This window comes from Leptidea sinapis, chromosome 6 (assembly GCF_905404315.1).
Source record: "Leptidea sinapis chromosome 6, ilLepSina1.1, whole genome shotgun sequence".
Classification (NCBI taxonomy): Eukaryota; Metazoa; Arthropoda; class Insecta; order Lepidoptera; family Pieridae; genus Leptidea; species Leptidea sinapis.
Window position 1 is genome coordinate 7,417,138 of NC_066270.1, and position 26,217 is coordinate 7,443,354.

Genomic DNA, 26,217 nt, shown 5'->3' on the forward strand with positions numbered 1-26,217 from the left:
TATTGTCCACATATAGAATAAATTATATCTTTCTTTTTTCCCACTCTAGGGCATTTGTTTGGTATAATATTATATTTTAAGGAAAAATGTTTTATTATGTTTGTATGTAATAGATTATTTTGGTTGTAACTTTAAATTTTGCAAATTTCTTAATTGCAGATGAAAAAATCAAGACATTTGAAGATACTCTTTTAGAAACTACCTCAAAATATGAAGACGCAACAAAGAAATTACTACTCGCTGAAGAAACTATTACAAAGTTGGAAGATAATCTCAAAATCATCACCACAGACTTACAAAAATCGCAAAATAGGGTCATAGTTATCGAAAATGAGAATATCTCCTTAAAAAGTGCTAGAGATGCAGCAGTTGCTGAAAAAAATGATCTAGCACGAATTGTAGAAAGGTATAACATGGAAATTGAAAGGCTAACTGCAAACGAAGTATCACTGTCGAAACAATTGCGTGCAGCAATAGATGCAAAATGTGAAGCTTGGGCCTTAAATGATGAAATAAAAAGCAAAGAAAATTCTCTCCAGTATCGTGAAAAGCAAATAGAACAAGAGAGAGCTTCATTAAATTCACGAATTAACAGCTTAACAGATGAAGTTGATAGACTTACATCTGAATTACAAACTGTTAGACTGAACAACACTAGCAGGGTTGTTAATTTAGAAACTCAACTTGCCGCAAAAGTGCAGGAACTTAAAATTGCTAAAGATCAAATAACTGAGCTTAACGAAATTAACAAAAAGCTTAATAACCGAGTTGAGAAACTAACACACAGATTAAAAGAACAGGGCGAGTTAGAAAACAAAATGGCTGAAAACTACAAAATGGAATTGGAAGCAAAAACCAAATTAGCTGACTTGTTCAAATCAATGCATGATGATGCTGAAGCTAAAACAACAGAGCTAACTGAGGGGATATTAGAATTACAAAAACTACTAAATGAAGCTACTGAAAAATATGGTGATTTAGAAACAAAATTCAAACAAGCTGAAATAGATCAGGAAGAATTAATCGAGAAGAAAAATGAAATTATATCTTCTTTGAAGACGGAATTGGAACATGCAAATGACTTATTAAAAGCTTCTCATGCTCAAAATCTAGAAGCTGCAGTTAGTGAGTTGGCACCTTCCGCTGCAGCTGCAAGTAGGCTTATAAAATCTGGAATGACTTTAACACAAATATATTCACAAATTGTAAAAATCTCAGATGAACTTGCTCGAGAAAAGGAAGAAAATAGGCAGTTGAATTTAGCGATCAATTCAATAGTGCAGGAGCTTGAGGAAAAAGCACCACTTTTAAAGAAAGAAAAGACTGAATATATTGAAGCTATGGAGACTAATACTGCATTGTCGCAACAAATTGAATCTCTTACAATTGAGTGCAATAGACTTAGAGATGATTATAGTGAAACATCTAAGATTGCAAGTCATTATAACAGAGAAAACACTAAGCTCAAGGGTGAATTGGCTGATTTAGGTAGACAAGTTTGCTTTTTGTTGAAAGAAATAGAATATAGCCGAGGGGGGCTTGTAAATGGTGATCATGATTCTTCTCACAGCAATACGACAAGCTCTTCTGATTTAAATAGCTCTCGTATGATATCAAAAACTCTTGTAACATTTAGCGATATTCAAGAGCTTCAAAGTAACAATCAAAAACTTCTTCGAATGATTAGAGAACTAACTGATAAGCAGGAAGAATTAGAACAGCAAAGGGAACAATTTGAAGGTGGTGCACTTGAAAATAAATACGAAAATTTGAAACAACGAGTCGTTGAATTAACAGAAGCCCAAGATCGACAGATTAAAATGATAAATGGTCTTATAAGACAAAGGGATATGTTTAAGAAATTATATCATGATCAAATGAAAGGTAAACGCCTTGATGAGTCACTCTTAGAACAATCAGGATTGGAAAGAAGTGAATCAATCTCTGCAGAAATAACTCAAGAGACAACAGGACAGAAAGTTAGTAATAATGAAGTTACTAAGATTGAAGGTAAATTGAAAGAGGCAGAAAAACATTTGGAAATGTTAAAGGAAGAATATAAAGTTTATAAACAGGAAAAAACTGCAACAGAGAAAATGTTACTTGAACAGGCTGAAGTCATGAGACAGGAGATAGTCAAGCTTACTGCAGCTAATAGTAAAAGTGCTTCGACATTAGAATACAATGATGAACGCATTAAAATTTTACAGACAAATATAACAACATACAAAAAACAAATATCAACATTGGAAGAAAAGAACGAAGCCTGCAATACTACGATTGCTAAACATGAAGTTTCTCTGCAACACTTAAGAGATGAGTTCTTAAATACCCAAGGAAAGCTAAAAGCAGCTGAGGTGCAAATTCAAAATTTAAAAACAAGTAATAAATTACTTAAAGATGCTGAGCTGAGACTTCAAACTGAAAAGGAAGTGTTGAACAGAGAAAGGCAAGGGCAAAGTGTGTTGCTTAAAAACCTAGAATTAATAAAGGCTAGTTTAGAAAAGAATGATGCAGATAATCGCATGAAAATAGAATCTAGGCTGGATGAAGCCACTCGTGAATGTGCAGCTTTGAGAAGGAGATTACAGGAAGAACAGGATAGATTCAGAGAGCTGTCTATCCATCTTGAACGTGAGACAGAAACCGCAAAAGCAAGGATGCAAGAAGAAAAGGATGCTGCTGACATATTGAGAACAGAGGTACAGCAATTAAAAATCAATATTTCTGAAAAAATTAAATTAAATGAGGACCTTTCCGAAAAGCTCAAATCAGGTTTGGGGTCGGTAACGGATGATTCCCTTATCACATCCAAAAAAATTCGGGAACTTGAAATCAAACTGTCTGATAAGGATCATGAAATAAGTTCTTATGTTGATCAGCTTAATAAAGCCAATGAACATATTAAGCAGTATTGTAATATTGCAGAAGATTCAGAAAATAATTTGAATAACCTGAATAAGGAATATGAAAATTATAAATTGGAAACAAATGCAAAGCTTGAACGTAATGCTAAGCAATTGCAAGTTTTGGAAGAAAAGTGTGCCGAACTTGAAGCAGAAATATCACTACAGGGGAATGGCGAATATTCAAATATTAATGATACTTTGAGAAATGAAATTGAAGCTACAAAAGAAGAACTTACGAATATCAAGGCAAACTACGAAGAATGCCGTAAAGATCTCGATGTTGCTCGTACTGAAATTAGTAGTCTATCAGAAGCCGTTCAAAAAGCCGAGGATAAATACAGCCATGAATTAATGTTGCATTCCTCTGATCTAAAGTTACTATCTAAAGCGAAAGAAGATTTATCCAGAGTAGAAAATGAACTGAATGAAATGGTAACCCTAAAAAATTCATTAGTAGAAAAAGTAGAGACTCAAGAAGCTGCTTGGGCTGAAAAGGAAAAAGTTTTAGCTAAAGAAAATGAAGAATTAGTACAGCGCTTAAAAGATCTTAATGATCAGAATTCTTTGTTACATGATCAAATCCAAGCATTGGGGACACAGCTATCGGTTAGTCATACATCTAAATCATTTTCTGAAAGCATAAATGAGTCTGCCAATGACTCCAACATTAATATTTCTGTTCATGAAGATGACGTAAGGTCTTCTGAACAATTATTCCAAATAGTGAAATTCTTACGAAAGGAGAAAGATATCGTTATGGCTAAGTTTGAAATGTTACAAGCTGAAACGAGAAGGTTAAAATCTCAGCTAGAAATAAACGAAAAGCAATTAGATGAAAGTAAGTTAGCTTTAGCAGCAGAAAGGGAACGGTCTGAGGTCACAATGGTGACTGTCGACAAACAGTCCGATATTTTAAGGAAATTAGAAGCATTCAATGCCATTACTGATAGTAATAGATTCTTGAGAGAAGAAAGCGCTAGTCTATCAGCTCGTGTAGAGGACCTAACCAAGCAAGTTAAAATATTAGAGGATGAAATGACGCCATTACAAGACAAAATTAGTGATTTAACTTCTAAGAATGAAACTTTACAATCTGAAAATAAATCCCTTAAGGCCGACTGTGCTCGGTGGAGATCTAGAGTAAATTCTTTAGTAGAACGTGCCAATAAAACTAGTCCAGAAGATTGGAAACGCCTACAGAATGAAAGAGAAACTTTAGCCAAAATGCTAACTATCGAAAAAGAAAACAATCGGAAAGTTACTGAAGAGCTCAGCGCAGTTAAAATTGAGAAAATAAAATTGGAAGAACAATATACATCAATATCGTATCAACAGAATAATTTAATAGAAGAAAATAATAAGCTTCGTGAAGAGCTACGAGTTATTAAAGAAGAAATGGAGAAGCTTTCAGTAGAACTGGCTAGAATAAAGAATGAAAATACATCTATAACCGATGCAAATACTAAAATGACCGAAGATTTGTCTAGCAAGGAAGCATCTCTTACTGACATACGAAACAAAGAAATGCAAATACGTAAAATAGCTAAAAAATATAAAGGACAATACGAGGAACTAGCCAAGACAGTAGAAGAAGAAAAGAAAAAACTTGAAAGTGATGCTGCTGCTGCGGAAGTTGCTATGGCGAATAATGTCAAACAGATTGAAGAGCAGCTAAAAGAGGTTCAGGCTAAACTAGAATTAGAAAAAACTAATAACGATCAACTAAAACAAGAGTTAGAAGTTCTAAGAACCGCGAATTTGGATAAAGAAGAGAAAGCTAAGGCAGTTTTAAAGCATGCTAAATCGAAAATCGTTCAACTGACTGAAATAAAAAATTCTCTTAGTCGAGATCTGGAAGAGGCACGCAGTAAGATTGAATCTGTTGAGCAAAGTAACCGAGATGAACAAGATGTTCGGCTAGCGTTAATTAAATCGCAATATGAAGGACGCTTGTCACGCCTAGAAAAGGAGCGTGGGGAGGCGCAAGCCGAGAAAAGTAGAGAAGTCGAAGCTTTGATGCAAAAAGTCAATTTGTTGCAAAGACAGTTGGCCAGTCAAGCTTCAGTATCAAAGCAACAAATTACGGCAGAAAAGTCTACTTCCGAACCACCAACGGCAAACATCAAACCAATGGCTGGTAAGTTTTACACTTCAACTACTTTTACTATTATAAAATTTGCATTTTTATTCTATTGTACTCCTAATATGTTATCTGAGTTGACCAACCAATATTTTACCCGGTCAATTATATTAACTACTATAACTTTAATGTCTAGACTAGTCAACAACTTCTTAATACTCGATAAAGCTCCTTAAAATATGAGCGATGTCTTATTCGATTCAGAAAAAAATGTTTCGAAAGTATGTATTGGAACATAAAAAATTGCAATTGTAATAACAAATTAATATGAAAATAATATAGCATTTAGTTTTTCGTTTATACATAAAAAATTGGGTTAGAAGTAACAAGAAGCAGTTGGTCAATTCAAATTCATTCTCAAAAAAATCAAAACAATGAATGAAGACAAATGAGCGTTCGGGTCAGCTGATGTTAAGTGAACACACTCTTGCATCACCAGAGGACTTATAGGAGCGTTGTCGGCCTTTAAGATAGATGTACGCGTTTTTTTGACGGTACCCATGTCGTATTGTCGTGGAAACACCGCACAAGGCAGCTCATTCCCCAGTTTGGTTGTCCGTAGGACAAAAGTTAATTGGAAACCGCCCCGTAGAGGAACGCCACACACGCGAACTTAGAATTGTGTGGCAGGAATCAGATCAAGCAACTCTTCGGAACAATCCCTGTGATAAATGTGGTAGAAGACACACTATGAGGCGAAGTCTCTACGCAACGCCAAGGGATTTGGTTGGGTTGCGAGTGGTGAAATACTTAACACATTTTTGGTAAACGGATTTCTTAAATATATTTTTGGGATTGAATGGACTAAAACAGGCAGATACAACATAGATTTGTTGGGTACTATTTGAGCCTTTTTGAGCAGTTTATACGGAGGCTGAAAAGATACGTGACGTGAATGAAACATAATGTAGGTGTAGCCCCGCAGAGCGTGTCGGCGAGGGGGCGCGGGGGCGACACGCCGCTGGCGTCGATCCGGCCCATGGCGCAGGTGGGCCCCACGGCGCCGCACGACGCGCACACCACCGAGTACATGCCCGCCTCCTCCTCCCGCCCGCTGACTCGCGCCGCGGTGGCTGCGTCCGCCGCGCCCGCGCCGCCCGAGTCTACCCAGGTAACATAATGTAGGTGTAGCGCCGCACGACGCGCATACCACCGAGTACATGCCCGCGCCGCCCGAGTCTACCCAGGTAACATAATGTAGGTGTAGCGCCGCACGACGCGCACACCACCGAGTACATGCCCGCCTCCTCCTCCCGCCCGCTGACTCGCGCCGCGGTGGCTGCGTCCGCCGCGCCCGCGCCGCCCGAGTCTACCCAGGTAACATAATGTAGGTGTAGCGCCGCACGACGCGCACACCACCGAGTACATGCCCGCCTCCTCCTCCCGCCCGCTGACTCGCGCCGCGGTGGCTGCGTCCGCCGCGCCCGCGCCGCCCGAGTCTACCCAGGTAACATAATGTAGGTGTAGCGCCGCACGACGCGCACACCACCGAGTACATGCCCGCCTCCTCCTCCCGCCCGCTGACTCGCGCCGCGGTGGCTGCGTCCGCCGCGCCCGCGCCGCCCGAGTCTACCCAGGTAACATAATGTAGGTGTAGCGCCGCACGACGCGCATACCACCGAGTACATGCCCGCCTCCTCCTCCCGCCCGCTGACTCGCGCCGCGGTGGCTGCGTCCGCCGCGCCAGCGCCGCCCGAGTCTACCCAGGTAAGATAATTCTTTACCATAGTGCTTTAATTACATATGCTACCGAACCTACCTACTTTATTATAGTTTTATACTTTATTCACCGAGGGGAGAAAGTTCGATATTACTAACGAGTGTGTAATTGTAGTCTGTAGACCGACTTAATGGACACGAGTCACATGAGTAAATAAACGGTGCAGAGATTATGCTTCTTAAGAGCGGGCAAAATTGTTACCTATTACAGTTAAGATTAATTAAACAAAACATATTTTATTCGGTTTGATTATCGATATTGCTGCTTCCGCGCCCGCGCCGCCCGAGTCTATCCAGATCAGTAATTCTCTCACCAAGAGCAATCAGTGGATAATAAACTATTTTTCTTCTGGACTGGAACGGACTCGGCATCAACATCAACGGCGTATACATCACTCACCTTCGATTCGCAGACGATAACGTAAACATGGCAGAGACCATGGAAGATTTAAGCCACATGCTCGATGGCCTCAATACAGCTTCCCAAGGAGTAGGTCTCAAAATGAACATGGACAAGACGAAGATAACGTCAAATGTCCATGTCACACCTACTCGCATAACAATTGGGAACTGTACTCTCGAAATTGTCGACGTGTACGTCTACCTCGGACAAAATCCAGTTAGCAGGTCCAATTTCGCGAAGGAGGTCACTCAATCGGATGGGCAGCGTTCGGGAAGCTCCGTAAAATCTTCTCGTTCCAAATATCACAGTGTCTGAAGACAAAGGTTTTTAACCAGTGTGTGTTGCCAGTAATGACTCACGGTACGCAGATGTGGTCTCTAACTACGGGCCTTATGAGAAAGCTCATTGTTGCTCAGAGGGCAATGGAGAGCGATATGCTCGGATCCGTAGGAGAACCAAAGTTACCAACATAGTCCAAATTATTGCGAAACATAGTTCGACTGAGAGATGGCCGTTGCGGCAGTAAAGTCCCCGAATGGCGAACACGTGCCGGAAGACGCAGTGTTGGTAGGCCCCACAACATGGACCGACGATCTGGTCAAGATCGCCGGAATACGTTGGATAAGGGCAGCGTAGAACCGATCGCCGTGGAAATCTTAGGGGGGTGCCTTTGTCCAGCAGTGAACGTCTTCCGGCTGATGATGATGAATTAATTTATTTAAGTCAAAGTATTTTAAACGCAATATACAAGTGGTCACATAATCTCAAGTATAATTTTTTGAAGGAGAATCTTTCGCTTAGCTTGGCGTACGCAGGTCACTATCGAGTCTAACCTATATAATGTCCAATTAACAAACACCAACACAATGGTTGTTAATCATAGACCAAGTATAGTAACTAGACATCGGTTTGGCGTGGCCAACATGAGACAGATATGCGTACATAATATGACACAAGTGTTCTTTCACTATCACTTTTACATCGTAAAACACTACATCCCACCATATTTATATTTATATTCTACTTAAAATTGTCACTGATGTTGAATAAATAGTGGATATTTCACACGTTTCACAACAATAATAGCTTGATTTTATAGACACAAATAAACAAAATATCTATGCATCGCTGTCAAGTTTGTTTAGCACACTGGGTGTGCTGACCTTGAAAAAACCGGCACGCATGGCGAAACAACAGATCTAATCACTCTATCTCATTTCTTTACACAAGACTCGCGTAAGTTTTTCTTTTTCTCGGGTGATTGAGACGGAAGCTATCAATTAGTCTAGTTACTATACTTGGTCTATGGTGTAAATAATCAAAGTAAAAGAAAGTCTTCTTTCGTTTCAACTTATGTGCCAAGTACTAAATACCAAGATAGATTTTAATCCAAACTCACATTACATCTAGTTTTGCCATAAAGATGATTACATAATGCATATGACTGTATTAAGTGTTATGGCTCGTCAATCTTTGAGAGGAAACTTTCGCCTATTTATTTTATTAAACTCATGTTTTATTTTGTATAAATAATTTTGAAGTTCGTCCAGTTTTCATTTCTTCGTCCCTTCAGGATATGGACACCAGTGAAGCAGGCATGGCCGGTGCTGGTTCCAGTGACAGCACAACGCAGTCGACAACACATTCGCAAACTCCTCAGCAGGTTTGTAGAAAGATTCATTTAAACGGAGCTGAAAACTTTATCATGGCGAGGTTAATAATACGAAATATTACTGTTATTTTTTGTTCTATGTTCATTAGGTATTAAAATTTGCAATATATTACAATTGTGTAAAAATTCCTCGGGTTATTTTTTTTATTTCTGATACATCCTCTGATGCGTAAAGCAAACACATTTCAATTTTAGATCTCTTTGGTAGCCTAATGTAGTATATTGCATTCATTTGTTTTTGTGAATTGGCGGCAAATCTAAAACTCTTGTTACACATGAAAATGAACCTAACGCGAGAAAATTTTCGTTCAATGATTTATTATGACTTTCGTTGTGGGCTTACTCAACAACAAAGCTATGATAGGCTGCGATAAGCATTTCATAATGAAGCCCCATCTCGTGCCACTATTAACAATTGGTTTAACGAGTTTAAGCGTGGACGTAGCAATCTCAATGATGATCCGCGTGATGGACGTCCTTTAACAGCGACTACTGAAGATAACACCAGTGCTGTGCGATCGCATTGACAGGTGATGAAAGCTGGATATATTGCTACGAACCAAGCCAAAAGAAAATCGGCTCAGTGGCTTTCGAGGATCGGCCACCTAAGGTAAAGAAAAGAAGAAGTCGAGGAAAAAAGATGATTGCTTTATGCTTTGGTCGGAAAGGTCATTTCGCGGCAATTGTGCTAGAAGATGGAAGGACAGTTACTGCATACTGGTATGTCAATCGCTGTTAGCCTGTTGTCTTGGAAAAAATTCGGCAGCAGCGCCCTCGAATCAGGATCCTCCTTTACCACGACAATGCTTCAGCGCACTCCGCAAAACGGACTGTTGAATATTTGACTATCGCAGGTGTCGAGATAATGAGTCATCCGCCATACAGTCCTGACCTGGCGCCCTGCGACTTTTATTTATTCCCAAGAACTAAAGATAAAATTCGAGGTATTCGCTTTACGAGCCCTGAAGATGCGGTGAAAGCGTACGAAAATGCCATAGAAGAGACCCCTAAGGAAGAATGGGCCCACTGCTTTTCTCAGTGATTCCATCGAATGCGACGATGTATACAGAGGAACGGAGAATGCTTCGAAAAACAATAAAAGTATTGGCAACTTTCTACATTAAGCCGTTTTTAATTTTTGTGTCACCTAGGTAAACTTAACATTTGATATACTTTTAACATTAACTACGTACTCTACGTCACCAAAAACGAAACCGGTAGGCACACCATATTGACACCGCCTCTTCACCAGTCAACCCCGCAATCATATTGCGGATCTTCCTATTTAAAAGATAATTTTGGAACCAGCTCCGTGTTAGAAGACTTATACCACAGTCATCCACTGTCTGTAAAAATGTATTGTGATCCAGGACATCGAATGCTTTGTTATAATCAAAAAATAGACGGTTGTTTTCCAGTCTCTTTCCAGAACATTTATATAATCAGAATTTGACAGTATGTTTTCATCTTCGTAATAATATTTTTTTAATTCACAATTTTATCTATTTACCATATAAATTGCTGTCTTGATTTAGAAATGGACCGTATGATTGCAACTTTCTACTGATCGGGATTTGTAGTACTATAAGTAATATATTTATAAACTTGGACTTAAACACTTAATATCATGTAGTAATTGTCATTCTTTTGCGTTCTTTGGAACTATTGTATAAAGCAGTTGTTCAAGTAGTAACTACTACATTATCATGCTCTATTTTACAATTTTATAACATTTTTGACATTTCGTAACTAAAAAGCGTCGGTGGCGTAAATATTTATTACTATCACCAAATTTCGTAGGCAACGTTTACTAACTAATACCAAAAAAATAAATAATGAGCACAAGGTAGGTAAGGATTTGTTGGTGTTGCAATGTTTTTAGTGATGCCTGTCCTCGGCAGCTCTTGTTACCCGTACGATGACGACCGAGCAACAGGGTCTTAATTATTAAAACGACTCGTAGTACACATTAATTTGCTGTGAGGCATTTGACATACTGTTTGGCCACACATTTGGCCGAATCGCAACCAATTCTTAAAAGGCTCACTCACTGATATAACATACAAACAAAATTTGAATATTTCAGGCGGTGGCTCTAGTATTGCCCCGCATCGAACAGCCGAGCGGAACTAGCGGAGCGAGCGGAGCGGCGAACACGCCCGCCACCGCTGCGGCTGGGGTGCAGCCACCTCCCACCGCGCCCGGCTCTGGTGAGTGATGGACGAACACACCACTTATTTATTATGTTATTATATTATATGTGTTGGGTAAAACATTACATTTTGTAATTAAATCCACAGCGAGCACTGTGGGCGGTGCAGCGAGCGGCGCGGGCCCGTCCAGCGTGAGCACGTCACACCCGACGGCGGCGGTGAGCACGTCGCACACGACCGCAGCTGTGGGCACTTCGCATCCGGCGCCCATTGTCACCACCTCGCACACCGCTTCCGGAATCAGCGCGTCACAGTCTGGCGCTGGGGTCAGCACGTCACATCCCGTCCCGGGGGTCAGCACATCCCACCCGGCCCCAGGTGTCAGCACGTCACATCCAGCCGCCGGGGTTAGCACATCGCACCCGGCCCCAGGAGTCAGCACTTCGCACCCGGCCCCAGGGGTCAGCACGTCGCATCCGGCCCCAGGTGTCAGCACATCGCATCCAGCCCCAGGTGTCAGCACATCGCATCCGGCCCCTGGTGTCAGCACATCGCATCCGGCCCCTGGTGTCAGCACATCGCATCCACCGGCGGACGCGCGCCCGCAGAAACGTCGCCTTCAAGCTAGACCGCTTGCTGCGAAACGTACACGAGTTGAGGTAATTGTCACAACATGTCCTCTGACGCATTTGATTTGATAACAATATAAACAGTTATGGATACATAACAACACTGAGACTAGGCATGGGAACAATTTTCTATGTGCGGCCGTATCTGCGCTTTATAGAGCGGAAATTTAATGTATTGTCTGTCTGTAAGGAGAGTGACGGCAATTGGGGAAATCTTTAAGGCCGATTGGTTTTAGCTTCAACTTTATGACTTCAAATTTTGAGACCCTTTACTCTGATATCACGTGAGACACTAAGAAGAGTGTTATCAAAGAGTTATGAAACGGCAATTGTGATTTTCTTAGTGGTAAACTGCATTTGCTCATAAATTTTTTGGTGCAATATCAACTGGTACAAGTGTATATTAATTAACAATCATGCAGGGATTCGAGAGATCAGAAGAAGTTGAATACCAAGTACCCACGTCGTCGCGATGTGATCAAGATGACGAAGGTGTTATTGTGGTTGACTCTGAGGAAGATGATGAACGCTGCTCAGGAACTATGTATCGAGTGAGTTTTTAATGTCTTTAAACAATTCTAACTTTCGAGTTGTATTCAGAGCTGATTACAGCTCGGAATATATGCATCATGTGAAGCTGCAGTGATAACTAAAAATCGAATAGTGTGATAAACAGATTAAAAATTGATTAAAATGTTGCAATTACCTATCTTCTGAAATTTTCTTTTTCGTTACGTAGGAAGGCGAAGAAGATGATGAGGACATTGAAGAAGAGCAAGATGACGAAGCAGGAGAGGAGGAAGAGGAAGTAGAAGGAGAGAACAGTGGAGATACAACCAGACAGGTATTTTATTGGACTTGAATTGAATGGGTAATCGCATCAAACAAATACAATGATTTAATAAATATAACAGATCGACCAGGCACCACAAGTAGCGCTCGTTCACAAGATTACGCATGGACCAGCCATCGTTCCCTTCGTACATATTTCAGGGAAGCACACGACCTGACACACGCCACCGCTGCAAACAGCACACAATGCTACTCAAGAAAATACTATGTATATGATAACTTTTGTTACTTAATTATACTAAAAACTTATTATTTAAATTGCACCACATTGAATACGTTTTACTTTTGATGTTAATCATGATAATATGTTCAGTAACAGATCGGCTACAAGAGTTATTTTGATACTCCCGACTTTGTTTATAGACATAGTCATTGAAATATGACTTATGTTGACCTACCATTAATTTTCTTCATATCGTATAATGTTAATGAATTGTTGCTGTTAGGACTCTCCCGCGCAATCCCCTGAAGCAGGAGATGCGGACGAAGCAGGCGAGGCGGGTGAGGTGGGCGAAGTGGAGGGTGCTCCAGACAGCGAGCCCGCTGCGCAGCACCAGCAAATAGAAGCCATTAGCAGCGGCACGGAGCGTAAGATCCTTTTTCTGTGATTATTGATGGCTGCCAGTGGTGGTATGAAGGGGATGTTGGAGGTATCGTCGCTCGCCCCGGATATATTGTTGGTCACGGCCGGGCAATAACCACTGGGATTGAAGGGGAGCCAAGTGACATTTGACAGCTGAAACTTGGAATCCAAGTGACTTTTGACAGCTGGCACTTGGATGCCAAATGACATTTGACATTTGACAGCTGACACTGATAACCTTTTTTTGCATATAATGATGTGAGAGACACACATTTTGATATAAAAATTCCTTGTTTGAAAATATCAATTGTATCTACATTATTAATGGCCATTACTGTTAGATTTTGATAAGCTCAATTGTTTTTACAATATTAATGGCGATTATTGTTTGATTAGGTTACAGGTAGGTGTTGAATGAAGAAGTTTATAATTTAAGACTGGTGAGCTCAATATTCCCGTGCTAGTAAATAGTGTCACGCATCGCGGTATATGTTTCTAGTCTTTTGTTTCCTGACTGGTGCAGAGGCGTGCATTAGTTTTCTAGCAAGGTAGGCACCAGATCTAAATAGTCGTAGGTGCGCGACAGTACGACATGAGTTGTATGAAACGCTACTTGCTTAGTATATGCAATCTGTAGACTGCATACCGTAGGTAGTAAATTAACTTTAACACGATCTAGTGCTATATCTATTTAGGCTCATAACGAGATAGGCACCGCCTAATTGCCTATATGATATGCACGTCCCTGGACTGGTGTCTGTATAAGATCACCTATGTTCCACTGCACACTATTTCCCTATTACAGCATCATGTCAGGAACTCCCCTGAAATTCTTTGTTTCTCGATAGAATCTTTGAATCAGAAGAATGTTCGCACCTTGACCTGCAAGTAAAGTAAACATCTGCAATTCCAATCCCGTCGAGTTCCATCACTCTCTAAACTGAATGTCGTTTTAGTACCGCACACGGCTTCGCGCTACCTCGACCGACTTTCCCCCGTATTATTTTACATGTAGAAAAAAATGCTTGTAGTTAGGATGAATTCAGTAATTTTATCTATAAACTATTGAAATATTTTAGAATAGTAAGTACAAATTTCCTTGCACTAAAATTTGAAATACTTATATTTTAAAATAAATGAGTATGTTCAATGAAAACAATTGGTTTTATTTGTTAGTGTTTATGGTTTTATAATCAACTTGTGCTTTCTAAAACAAAACTGTAATGCTTTTATAGTAATAATTTGACATATTCATGCCGACAGACACCAATAAAATTGATGATCAACAGACATAACGTTATTTCAACATATTCCAAACATAATAAACCATAAAAATAGATAGAAAAAGGAAGCAGTCAATTCACGTCTGTAAGCGTTTAGGTATTTTGAATAATTTGGCTATTTCTACTCGATATTATTCAACAAATATTATACTATTAACTATGACTATCTCTTGGACATATACCTACTCTAAATGTGTTATAAAAATAGCAACTTACTGATGTTTGGGCATAGATCTCGAAAAAACCACAAGCTACTGGGCATACCAGTACCACAGACATAACTGTTCGGCTTCTGTTCTGTTCTGAATGAGTGTTGTGTGGCATTATAGTCACCACCAGATTCAAATAGTTGTCGCAGAGGTGAATAATTTCTCATACCTACACTGTTTTGTCTAATTTATTGATATATAACTCCTTAGTATAATAGTTTAATGTCTCGTGGTGTCTTATCTTAATTTTTATTAAATTTGCATCTCCTCCATGTGCAGTTCTCTTCTGGGTGTGTCATGTGATATGAAAGTGAATGTGTGTGATAGTAATATAAACACATTTTTATAGATTTTGTTACACATTCTCTTTAAAATATCGTATGTGACGTCGTTTAACTATAATTACTAATAGGATCTTTCTTTATTTTAGCAAGCGGCACTCTATCGATTGGCGGTAACGGAGCTGACGAGGGAGACGACAGCATAGTGCCTTCCACGCCGACTTTATATGTTCCTAGGAGAAACGACGGGTATTTGATAAGATAATTTATTCTTACAAATCTGTTACAATAGATCTTAAATTTTTACTTATTTGGACGAGATAGAAAGAGTTTTTACTTTGTAAATTTTATATTCTGTAATTTTTTAACATTAAGGTGCAATTTATTTTTAATAGACCATTGGGAAATACTCTTTAAGTCATTTTGAAGGGAAATTGAGTCTAACGGTGTTTGAATAGCTTTAAAAATCTTTAAGTCGTCGGCAAATAACGCAAAATTTTAAGATTTTATATGGTCACACAAGTCGTTAATAAATACTAAAAATAATATAGGACCTAGATGGGATCCCTGAGGGACTCCAGATGGAGCCATGAATGGATCTGATTGATAACCGCAAACAACAACTTGTAGTTGTCTGTACGACAAAAACGACGAGAGCCACGACAGCAAAGTTCTTTGAATGCCAGCGTTATGTAGTTTACTTATTAAAATTGTGTGGTTGACCCGATCGAAAGCTTTACTAACATCCATATAGCGTCCACTTGGTGTCCCTTGTCTATATTATTGATTACTCGAGTTGTAAATTCTGTTAAATTTATTATGGTTAACATTTTATTGCGGAAACCATGCTGTTGAGGGACTAAAAGAGATTTCAAATGAAAAGAAAGATAAGGACATATCAGTGATTCGAAAACCTTACCAAAAATGGACAATAGAGAAATTGACCTGTAGTTCATTATATAATCCGCTTGTCCGCTTATCGGAATAAGCTGTCACGCAGGGCCAAGGCATCTTGCACTCTGGGCAATTCCAAGCCGCCTTGGCTTTTGAAGATAACTTCGAAAAATCCTTCTTCGACAAACCGATACATTCATAATGGTAGTAGTAGTTAGGACACAAGGAGCAGGTTAACCTCTCAGTAGGGCCGACAGATTGCTTACAACCACTACAAGAACTCATTGTTTCAATCGCAAGATTCAATCTTTTAGCCGAACAAAATATGTAGGTAATTAACTTGTTATGAATAATACCTTGTTTACGACGATCTAATTGCTCGTGTCATCGCTGCATAGCATGCTTGTGGCAAAAATGTCTTAAGTGCTGTGCAAGACGTGTCTCTTACGCGTTTCAGTGAGTTTGTCAGAATAAGATTTGTTTGAACTTGTTTAGTTCGTAGATCACTGTAGATACACTTATCAACTGTAATTTTTAGGTAATATTTAAGGTTTATATTTATTTAACATGAAACACTACTTTTAAGACAATTATTAAAATTTGAATCGCAATAAATTGAATAAAAATACGGAGAAAATATTCAAGCACCCGCACTTCACACCGCGCGGCTCGTAATTATGTACAGACAGTTCTGCGTCCATTTTAACAGGCAAACAAAATCATAAAACAGTTCAGCTAGCGTATTTAGAAAGATAATTTGTATAGCGTCAGTCTCTATGCAGTATTTTGTGCGGCAGGTTCGGAGAGGCTGTCGTTTCGCCGTTGGGCGGCGCGAACGTTGCGGAGGAGGGCGCGGGAGCGACCGGCGCGCGCTTCACGTTCGCGGAGGCGGCGCACCACGACACGCACGCCGACCTGGCCGCCGCGCTGCCGGCGCAGGGCCACGCGCGTACGTACCCGTCACACTACTTATATACTGCCATACAATGTACATGCAACTTGTGAGACACAGTACACACAGGATACTTGGCTCACGTTCGCGGAGGAAGGAGGCGGCGCATCACGACACGCACGCCGACCTGGCCGCCGCGCTGCCGGCGCAGGGCCACGCGCGTACGTACCCGTCACACTACTTATATACTGCCATACAATGTACATGCAACTTGTGAGACACAGTACACACAGGATACTTGGCTCACGTTCGCGGAGGAAGGAGGCGGCGCACCACGACACGCACGCCGACCTGGCCGCCGCGCTGCCGGCGCAGGGCCACGCGCGTACGTACCCGTCACACTACTTATATACTGCCATACAATGTACATGCAACTTGTGAGACACAGTACACACAGGATACTTGGCTCACGTTCGCGGAGGAAGGAGGCGGCGCATCACGACACGCACGCCGACCTGGCCGCCGCGCTGCCGGCGCAGGGCCACGCGCGTACGTACCCGTCACACTACTTATATACTGCCATACAATGTACATGCAACTTGTGAGACACAGTACACACAGGATACTTGGCTCATGTTCGCGGAGGAAGGAGGCGGCGCACCACGACACGCACGCCGACCTGGCCGCCGCGCTGCCGGCGCAGGGCCACGCGCGTACGTACCCGTCACACTACTTATATACTGCCATACAATGTACATGCAACTTGTGAGACACAGTACACACAGGATACTTGGCTCACGTTCGCGGAGGAAGGAGGCGGCGCATCACGACACGCACGCCGACCTGGCCGCCGCGCTGCCGGCGCAGGGCCACGCGCGTACGTACCCGTCACACTACTTATATACTGCCATACAATGTACATGCAACTTGTGAGACACAGTACACACAGGATACTTGGCTCACGTTCGCGGAGGAAGGAGGCGGCGCATCACGACACGCACGCCGACCTGGCCGCCGCGCTGCCGGCGCAGGGCCACGCGCGTACGTACCCGTCACACTACTTATATTCTGCCATACAATGTACATGCAACTTGTGAGACACAGTACACACAGGATACTTGGCTCACGTTCGCGGAGGAAGGAGGCGGCGCACCACGACACGCACGCCGACCTGGCCGCCGCGCTGCCGGCGCAGGGCCACGCGCGTACGTACCCGTCACACTACTTATATTCTGCCATACAATGTACATGCAACTTGTGAGACACAGTACACACAGGATACTTGGCTCACGTTCGCGGAGGAAGGAGGCGGCGCACCACGACACGCACGCCGACCTGGCCGCCGCGCTGCCGGCGCAGGGCCACGCGCGTACGTACCCGTCACACTACTTATATACTGCCATACAATGTACATGCAACTTGTGAGACACAGTACACACAGGATACTTGGCTCACGTTCGCGGAGGAAGGAGGCGGCGCACCACGACACGCACGCCGACCTGGCCGCCGCGCTGCCGGCGCAGGGCCACGCGCGTACGTACCCGTCACACTACTTATATACTGCCATACAATGTACATGCAACTTGTGAGACACAGTACACACAGGATACTTGGCTCACGTTCGCGGAGGAAGGAGGCGGCGCACCACGACACGCACGCCGACCTGGCCGCCGCGCTGCCGGCGCAGGGCCACGCGCGTACGTACCCGTCACACTACTTATATACTGCCATACAATGTACATGCAACTTGTGAGACACAGTACACACAGGATACTTGGCTCACGTTCGCGGAGGAAGGAGGCGGCGCACCACGACACGCACGCCGACCTGGCCGCCGCGCTGCCGGCGCAGGGCCACGCGCGTACGTACCCGTCACACTACTTATATACTGCCATACAATGTACATGCAACTTGTGAGACAGAGTACACACAGGATACTTGGCTCACGTTCGCGGAGGAAGGAGGCGGCGCACCACGACACGCACGCCGACCTGGCCGCCGCGCTGCCGGCGCAGGGCCACGCGCGTACGTACCCGTCACACTACTTATATACTGCCATACAATGTACATGCAACTTGTGAGACACAGTACACACAGGATACTTGGCTCACGTTCGCGGAGGAAGGAGGCGGCGCACCACGACACGCACGCCGACCTGGCCGCCGCGCTGCCGGCGCAGGGCCACGCGCGTACGTACCCGTCACACTACTTATATACTGCCATACAATGTACATGCAACTTGTGAGACAGAGTACACACAGGATACTTGGCTCACGTTCGCGGAGGAAGGAGGCGGCGCACCACGACACGCACGCCGACCTGGCCGCCGCGCTGCCGGCGCAGGGCCACGCGCGTACGTACCCGTCACACTACTTATATACTGCCATACAATGTACATGCAACTTGTGAGACACAGTACACACAGGATACTTGGCTCACGTTCGCGGAGGAAGGAGGCGGCGCACCACGACACGCACGCCGACCTGGCCGCCGCGCTGCCGGCGCAGGGCCTCGCGCGTACGTACCCGTCACACTACTTATATACTGCCATACAATGTACATGCAACTTGTGAGACAGAGTACACACAGGATACTTGGCTCACGTTCGCGGAGGAAGGAGGCGGCGCACCACGACACGCACGCCGACCTGGCCGCCGCGCTGCCGGCGCAGGGCCACGCGCGTACGTACCCGTCACACTACTTATATACTGCCATACAATGTACATGCAACTTGTGAGACACAGGACACATTAATTCGTATAAGTTATTTAAATTTAAGTATTTTGTTTAATCGATTTCACACAATTCTTCAGGTGCTGAAAGTGGTGAATCTAATGAGTGGGAAGAATCGCGTAATGAAGAAGAGGCCGCTGCAGTCAGCTCGCAGGGAAGCGAACCGTCTTCGCCCCAGCAGGTCTGTTATTTTAGAATTACTTTGTGTTCTGGCGTATAAGGAAATAATCACGTTTAAAAATAAATTGTGTGGCCAGAGGGCCTACCAGCAACTTTTAATAAGATAAATTGTATTTCCTATGAACAGTATATGAAATTAACTGTGGATTCAATTATAAAAAATCCAAAACATTTTTGGAGGTTTGTGAAAAGTAGTTCACAATCTCATTGTATGCCTAGTCTAATGACATTCATTAATAATAGCTGAACAACAAGTGGAAAACTATCTGTAATGCGTTCTCAACATACTTTCAAACAACATTTCTTAACCCCACGACACATAACAATAGAAGCATACCCTCTTATTATATATCAGATAACGGAGACTTGACTCTTGGTTCTGATTTAAATATTAATTCTGATATTCAAAATATTGATATTAATGTGCATTAAATAAAATTATTACTTGATAGGCTAGATATAACTAAATCTCCATGCCCTTATTACATTTCGTCATTTTTTCTTAGAAAATGCTCTTCCACTATTGTTCTTCCTATCTCCATGCTTTTCAGTAAATCACTTTCTACTGGCTCTGTCCCTAAGTTACGGAAATCGGCATTTATTACACCAGTACATAAGAAAGGGTCTCGGTCTGAAATTACGAATTATAGACCAATTTCAAAACTTTGCATCATCACTAAAGTCTTTGAGAGGATCATATATAAGCAATTGTATGCTAACTTAAAAAACACCTTTAGCCCCTTCCAACATGGATTTCTGAAAGGTAGATCTACTGTTTCTAATCTTTTACTTCTCAACAATTTTATTACAGACGCTATGGATAATGGTATGCAAGTAGATGTAATCTACACCGACTATAGTAAGGCGTTTGATAACATTGACTACAATACATCAATATGTAAGCTACCTCAGTCGGGAATACGGGGCGACTTGTTACGGTGGTTCTCGTCATACATAGATAATCGTTCTCAAGCTGCATTATATAAATAACTACATGTCTATTAGGGTTCCAGTTCCTAGTTGTGTTCCCCAGGGAGCACTACTTGGTCCACTTCTTTTTATTATCTATGTAGGCGATATAGATTCCTGTTTTAAGTCTTCCAATTTACTTTCCTTCGCTGATGATATGAAAATATTCTCTTCAATAACATCTATCCTTGATATGATTGCCTTTCAGGAGGATCTCAACCGCTTAGAGGAGTATTGTCTTATTAATAAACTAGAACTTTATACATCAAAATGTTCAGTAGTCACATATACCCGTAAGATTAACATCCTACAAACAAATTACACATTAAGAGGTCAGATGCTCTCTAGATGCAATGGTACGAGGGATCTCGGAGTTTACCATGACTCTAAGTTGCTATTCAATGATCACATTGATAAGATAGTTAATAAGACTTCAAAGGCATTAGGTTTTATTAAGCGAATTTCAAAGAATTTTAATAATATTAAGACTATTAAGATACTATATTGTACTTTTGTTAGAAGTAATCTGGAATATGCTTCACAAATTTGGAATCCTACATATATCCTACATATATGTTGACCGTCTAGAAAGTGTTCAGAGGCGATTTTTAAGATACCTTTGTTTTAGATTTAAGGTACCATCCTATTCTAACAACTATGTTGATTTGTGTAAAAAGTTTCACATTTTTACCACCTAAAGAACGGCGAAATATAACTGACTTTTTATTTATGTTAAAAATTATAAGCAATCATGTTGATTGCCCAGATCTGCTGTATAAAGTTAATTTTAATGTACCTCAAAAATCTCTTAGATATAGCCCTCCTCTTGGTGTTCCTGCTGTTAGTAGCAACTATAGGCAAAACTCATATATGGTGCCAGCGTGTAGAACAGTGAATGATGTTAGTTGATTATTAGATATTGACATATTTTGCTACAAGCATTTCCAAGGCAAAGCAGTGCATAACCCTCAACTTTTTTAATAAAGTATTGTTTTTTGTTATCTTTTTTAAAGTATCTTTATTGTAATGGTTTTTATATTACTTCTATTAGTGAAAACCTGTAATTGGCTGTCTGTTACTATTTAAGTTTCTAAAGAAATTGTATTAGCTGTTGGTTTTCTTTAAATAAATAATTTTTAACATTCAATTGACATCATTGCGATTCAGTCAATTGATTTGACGTCAACCTAAATTAGATAACTCTAATAACGTCGTGGTACGAAACAGCAAAGCAGTTCATTTTAGGTCGTCAATTGAATCGTAATAAGAGTTCATGGTAGGCCCGCAGGCCATTATTTTGTAACTATTATAAACTTTAAACTGATATGAAATAAAATCAATAGCGTTTTAAAAATCAAACGAGTATTATCCAAAAGTTTGATATAAAACACTCCCATACATTTAGTATGAGATTAGAAGAAAGGTTTTGGTTTTTTTTTTCAACACATAGTATTTGGTGACATTTCTTTGATTACATTTTTCACATACAACTATGAATAATATTAATCTATTATGTCAATATGTATTTAATGCAGGAGGTAGCCGAGGAAGGTCGCGAGGCGGAGGCTAGCTCGATGCCGCAGCGTGCGTCTCCGGCGTCGCCCGCGCCCGCACACTCGCGGTGGATGCGTGCCGCAGGTTAGTTAACAACATTTATCTACACCCATGCTTTAAGTCCTCTATTAAAGATTCTGAAACAGTTAGCTTATTGCCAACATTAAAACACCCAATGGTCTAATAACCATTACATCATCCAAACGAGTGTTGTAATATTGTACTGAATTTCATAACAACACTCTTATGTTTTTTTCGATCCCTTCATGCGCAAAGAGTTTCAACATACAGCCACATTCTTATTGCTCGATGCGTGGTATCTGTATGAATTTCAAAAAAAGAACATTTTCGTTTACGCGCGTTCCACACTGCCAGAACGTCGCGCGCCGTAAAAAAAAGTAGGTTATTCAAATCCCCGCCATTTTTCTTCGATATTTTTGAGCGATTCATTTTAAACGCTGCAAAAGAACATTATATTCGAGTGAATTTTAATTATTGCACTATACAAAATGTAAATAACTACTAAAATACTTAATTGTTTCATTAATACTTAGTTTATTTGTATATAATCAGTAATGAATGATATTAGGTTACTGCTAGGACTGGTGCTTTAACTTTTAATGTTAGCAGTAAGCTAACTGTTCCAGAATCTTTTAGAGGATTCATATTATGGGTGTAGATAAAGTCTTGTATGCAACTGTTGATAATTAGGTATTAAAACACTCATGTGATACTCTAAGCCTCGTGTGATAAATCCACATTCGTGTTTTAATACCCCTTATTACACAACAGTTGCATAAATAACTAATTATTAAGACATACCTTATCGACCCGACCACTCAAACTAAAACATTCACTTTACAATACAAGTACCTATATTGACCTAGACATAGCTTAGGGTTGTAAAGAGTAGAATATTTTTTATATTTAATAATTTACCAATGGGAGGCTCCTTTGCACAGGAAGCCGGCTAGATTATGGGTACTACAACGGCGCCTATTTCTGCCGTCAAGCAGTAATGTGTAAATATTGCTGTGTTTCGGTCTGAAAGGCGCCGTAGCTAGTGAAATTACTGGGCAAATGAGACTTAACATCTAATGTCTCAAGGTGACGAGCGCAATTGTAGTGCCGCTCAGAATTTTCAGGTTTTTCAATAATCCTGAGCGGCATTGCATTGTAATGGGTAGGGCGCCCTTATTTTCATAAAAAAAGAGTAGAACGAATGTTGTTATAACTGTAAGTATTGTATTTGCTAACATATTGAGGATATTTATTTTTATTTCAGATAGTGAGAGTGGATTACGCGGTCGAGGACGACCCAGAGGGCGGTCACCAAGGCGCTCTCACAACTACATGAGGTTCTAATGAGTTATTACGAGATGTGAATATTTCCTAAGAGACTTCTATTTACTAAGAATTGTAATCGATTAGTTAAGCTCATCATTTTTTATTGACGACGGAGTGTTTCATCTGATTGGCGTACTTATCATCCAAATTAGATTTATATTGTGAAGTTTATGTGGAATCTTTAATAGTGATTGGTGTTTTAAAGTTTATCAAAGATTGATCGGAAGCCCTATGAAATTGAATATCATTAACGAATTGGAGGGATTTAAAGGATGGCTCAAGAACATTTTTATGAAAATCCTGAATATAATCTTCGAAGCTACACATTAGCGATTGCGTGTAATTAGCAAGAATTGTTTATACAATAATAAATTAAACAACAAAGGTAATACTTTAATTTTGCCAATACTTTTAATGTAAATATCTATTAATAATTATTATATTTACTACCATAGATTATTGATTTATTTTCTACTCATTGTAACGGAATTATGGCAACACCAACAATAGTAAGTGAGGCATAACGAAAAATAATTTACATAGTATGCATACTATTTCTAATTTTTTTTTTCAAACTACTGATTTTGTAAGAGTTCCTGGACTTTCACAACGATATAGACCAGCTCCTTTAACAGTTTGTTGATCTGTAAGGTGATTCATTTAATATCAAATGAGAAACTTATGAGCTATTTCAACTATTGTCATTTTATCCTGAATACTAAAAAGAAATTCTGCGACAAAATCTCATAATCAATTAGATAAAGATAATTTTAATGTAACTGCTTATTTGTAGTCTGATTAATAAGTTGTCATTTACTGTTTATACTGTTTATTGTATAAGATTTAATATTTATAATAATTCTGAACATTTCCAGTTTATTGTATTACGTAGAAATAATAAATAATTGTGCTCTGTTCTTTTTTTATTTCACTCCTTTCAATTTAAATTATCCGACTCTCGTTACTTCTGGCGGTAGGTGCAGCTAATTCAGTGCTAGTTGATAATGTAGAATTATGTTGTTAAATAAAACAATGTTTGTTGTTTAAACAGGTCGGATGTATCTTCGAAAGTATAATATTCAAAGTCAAACAATTTCTTTTCGGTTATTGTGCTCTGTGACATATAATTTCCGTTAATTATTGTCAATATACATTCGGCATGGAGTTCTAGATTACTATAGGGCTCTATGTCAGAGAAAGATTATTTTGAAACATGATGAAAAGGACCTGAAAATCTGTCAGTTACCCCTATACATCTACAAAGTATATTATAAAATCCAGGCCGCATTCGTAATTAAATAAATATTGCGTCTCTCAAATCGAGGTGTTGCAGCTAGCTAGTAATTTTAGTAATAGTGGTATGGCTTTGTTTAAAATTCATCATCAGCCGGATGATCTACACTGCTGGACAAAGGCCTACCCCAAAGATCTCCACGACTATCGGTCCTGCGCTGGCCTCATCCAACGTATTCCGGCGATCTAGACCAGATTGTCGGTCCATCTTGTGGGGGGCCTACTTGCTAGCTTGAAATGGTTGCATTTTATCATGAAGTAGCACTCTCTGAACACTTTTTCAATGTCAGCAGTAACAGAAATGTTCTATTCAAGTCAACGCGTGATAAAAGCGAGACTTGGTTTTTGCCCATTGGACTTTTTGGTTTCGTCCTTTGTACATTCAATCATAAAGAATTACTCGTCAAAGTTTTACCACTTGCAGTGAGCAATAACTGTTCCAGTCGGGTGGCTTTCAAATATTCAAGATCTCTCAGACTGAATACTTACTGATGGTTGTTCAAATTCAAATATTTTTATTCAAAATAGGATGTGACATCACTTATTGAAAGTCAAAAAACTACCACCCATTCCAAAATATTCGCCTCAGACCTGAGAAGAATGGGCGCAACAAACTCAGCGGCCTTTTTTTTCATCGAATACATATGTTTACAAAGTAATATTGTACAATTAAACTTATTTAATAGCCTGAGGGCGGTCACTCCATTCCCAATCTGTGGTATCATTAAGAAAGTCATTTATGTTATAGTAACCTTTACCACACAAACGTTTTTAACAATTCTTTTGAATAACGTTATACTTTTGTTTTGAACATTTTCTGGGATCTTGTTGTAAAAGCATATACATCGCCCCACAAAAGACTTACTAACTCGACTTAGCCGAGTAGTAGTACGAGTAGCATCATAAGTTTATGTCTGTTCCTGGTGTTAACATTATGGTTATGACAGTTTCTGGCAAATTCACTTATGTACCTATGAACATACATTACATTATCAAGAATATATTGAGAAGCAACAGTCAAGATGTTAATTTCTTTGAATTTTGCTCTCAATGATTCTTTAGGACTTATGAAAATTGTATTAATATCGGCAGCGTTGCCCCATAGCAATATACCATAGGACATAATACTATGGAAATAACTAAAGTGTACTAGTCGCGCCGTATCTATATCAGTTAATTGTCTAATCTTTTTAACCGCATATGCTGCAGAACTAAGTCTGTTCGCCAAACCTTCAATATTCCCCATTGTAATTTAGAATCTAGAGTTATGCCAAGAAATATAGCAGATTCCACCGGTTCTATCACCTCTCCGTTTAGTAAAACATTTGCATTTACATTTTTGACATTTTACGGTAAATTTAATGTATTTAGTTTTCTTGCTATTTAACAATAGGTTATTAGCGCTAAACCAGTACACGATGTCAGATAAAATATCTTCCGTTGATGTTGCTTGGTTAGTTCCAAATCACTTATTGGTTAATGCCCGGTTAAAAATGATATTATACTACTGATAATGTAGGCA

The 26,217-nt window shown here is 40.4% G+C and overlaps 1 protein-coding gene across 1 annotated transcript in view; it reads left to right on the top strand.

Annotated features, from left to right (window-relative positions):
- Positions 1-24,317, top strand: part of LOC126964949 (nucleoprotein TPR-like) — a 34,212-nt gene extending 9,895 nt beyond the window's left edge. Inside the window, exons 2-14 of the mRNA XM_050808283.1 lie at positions 160-5,046; positions 5,961-6,160; positions 8,745-8,834; positions 10,930-11,053; positions 11,144-11,655; positions 12,048-12,176; positions 12,365-12,469; positions 12,924-13,065; positions 14,983-15,082; positions 16,525-16,676; positions 19,433-19,533; positions 22,037-22,139; positions 23,341-24,317. Of these exons, the coding sequence (XP_050664240.1) occupies positions 160-5,046; positions 5,961-6,160; positions 8,745-8,834; positions 10,930-11,053; positions 11,144-11,655; positions 12,048-12,176; positions 12,365-12,469; positions 12,924-13,065; positions 14,983-15,082; positions 16,525-16,676; positions 19,433-19,533; positions 22,037-22,139; positions 23,341-23,420 (6,725 nt within the window). The 3' untranslated portion in view covers positions 23,421-24,317. The remainder of the gene's footprint in view (positions 1-159; positions 5,047-5,960; positions 6,161-8,744; positions 8,835-10,929; positions 11,054-11,143; positions 11,656-12,047; positions 12,177-12,364; positions 12,470-12,923; positions 13,066-14,982; positions 15,083-16,524; positions 16,677-19,432; positions 19,534-22,036; positions 22,140-23,340) is intronic.
- Positions 24,318-26,217: the final 1,900 nt, after the last annotated feature.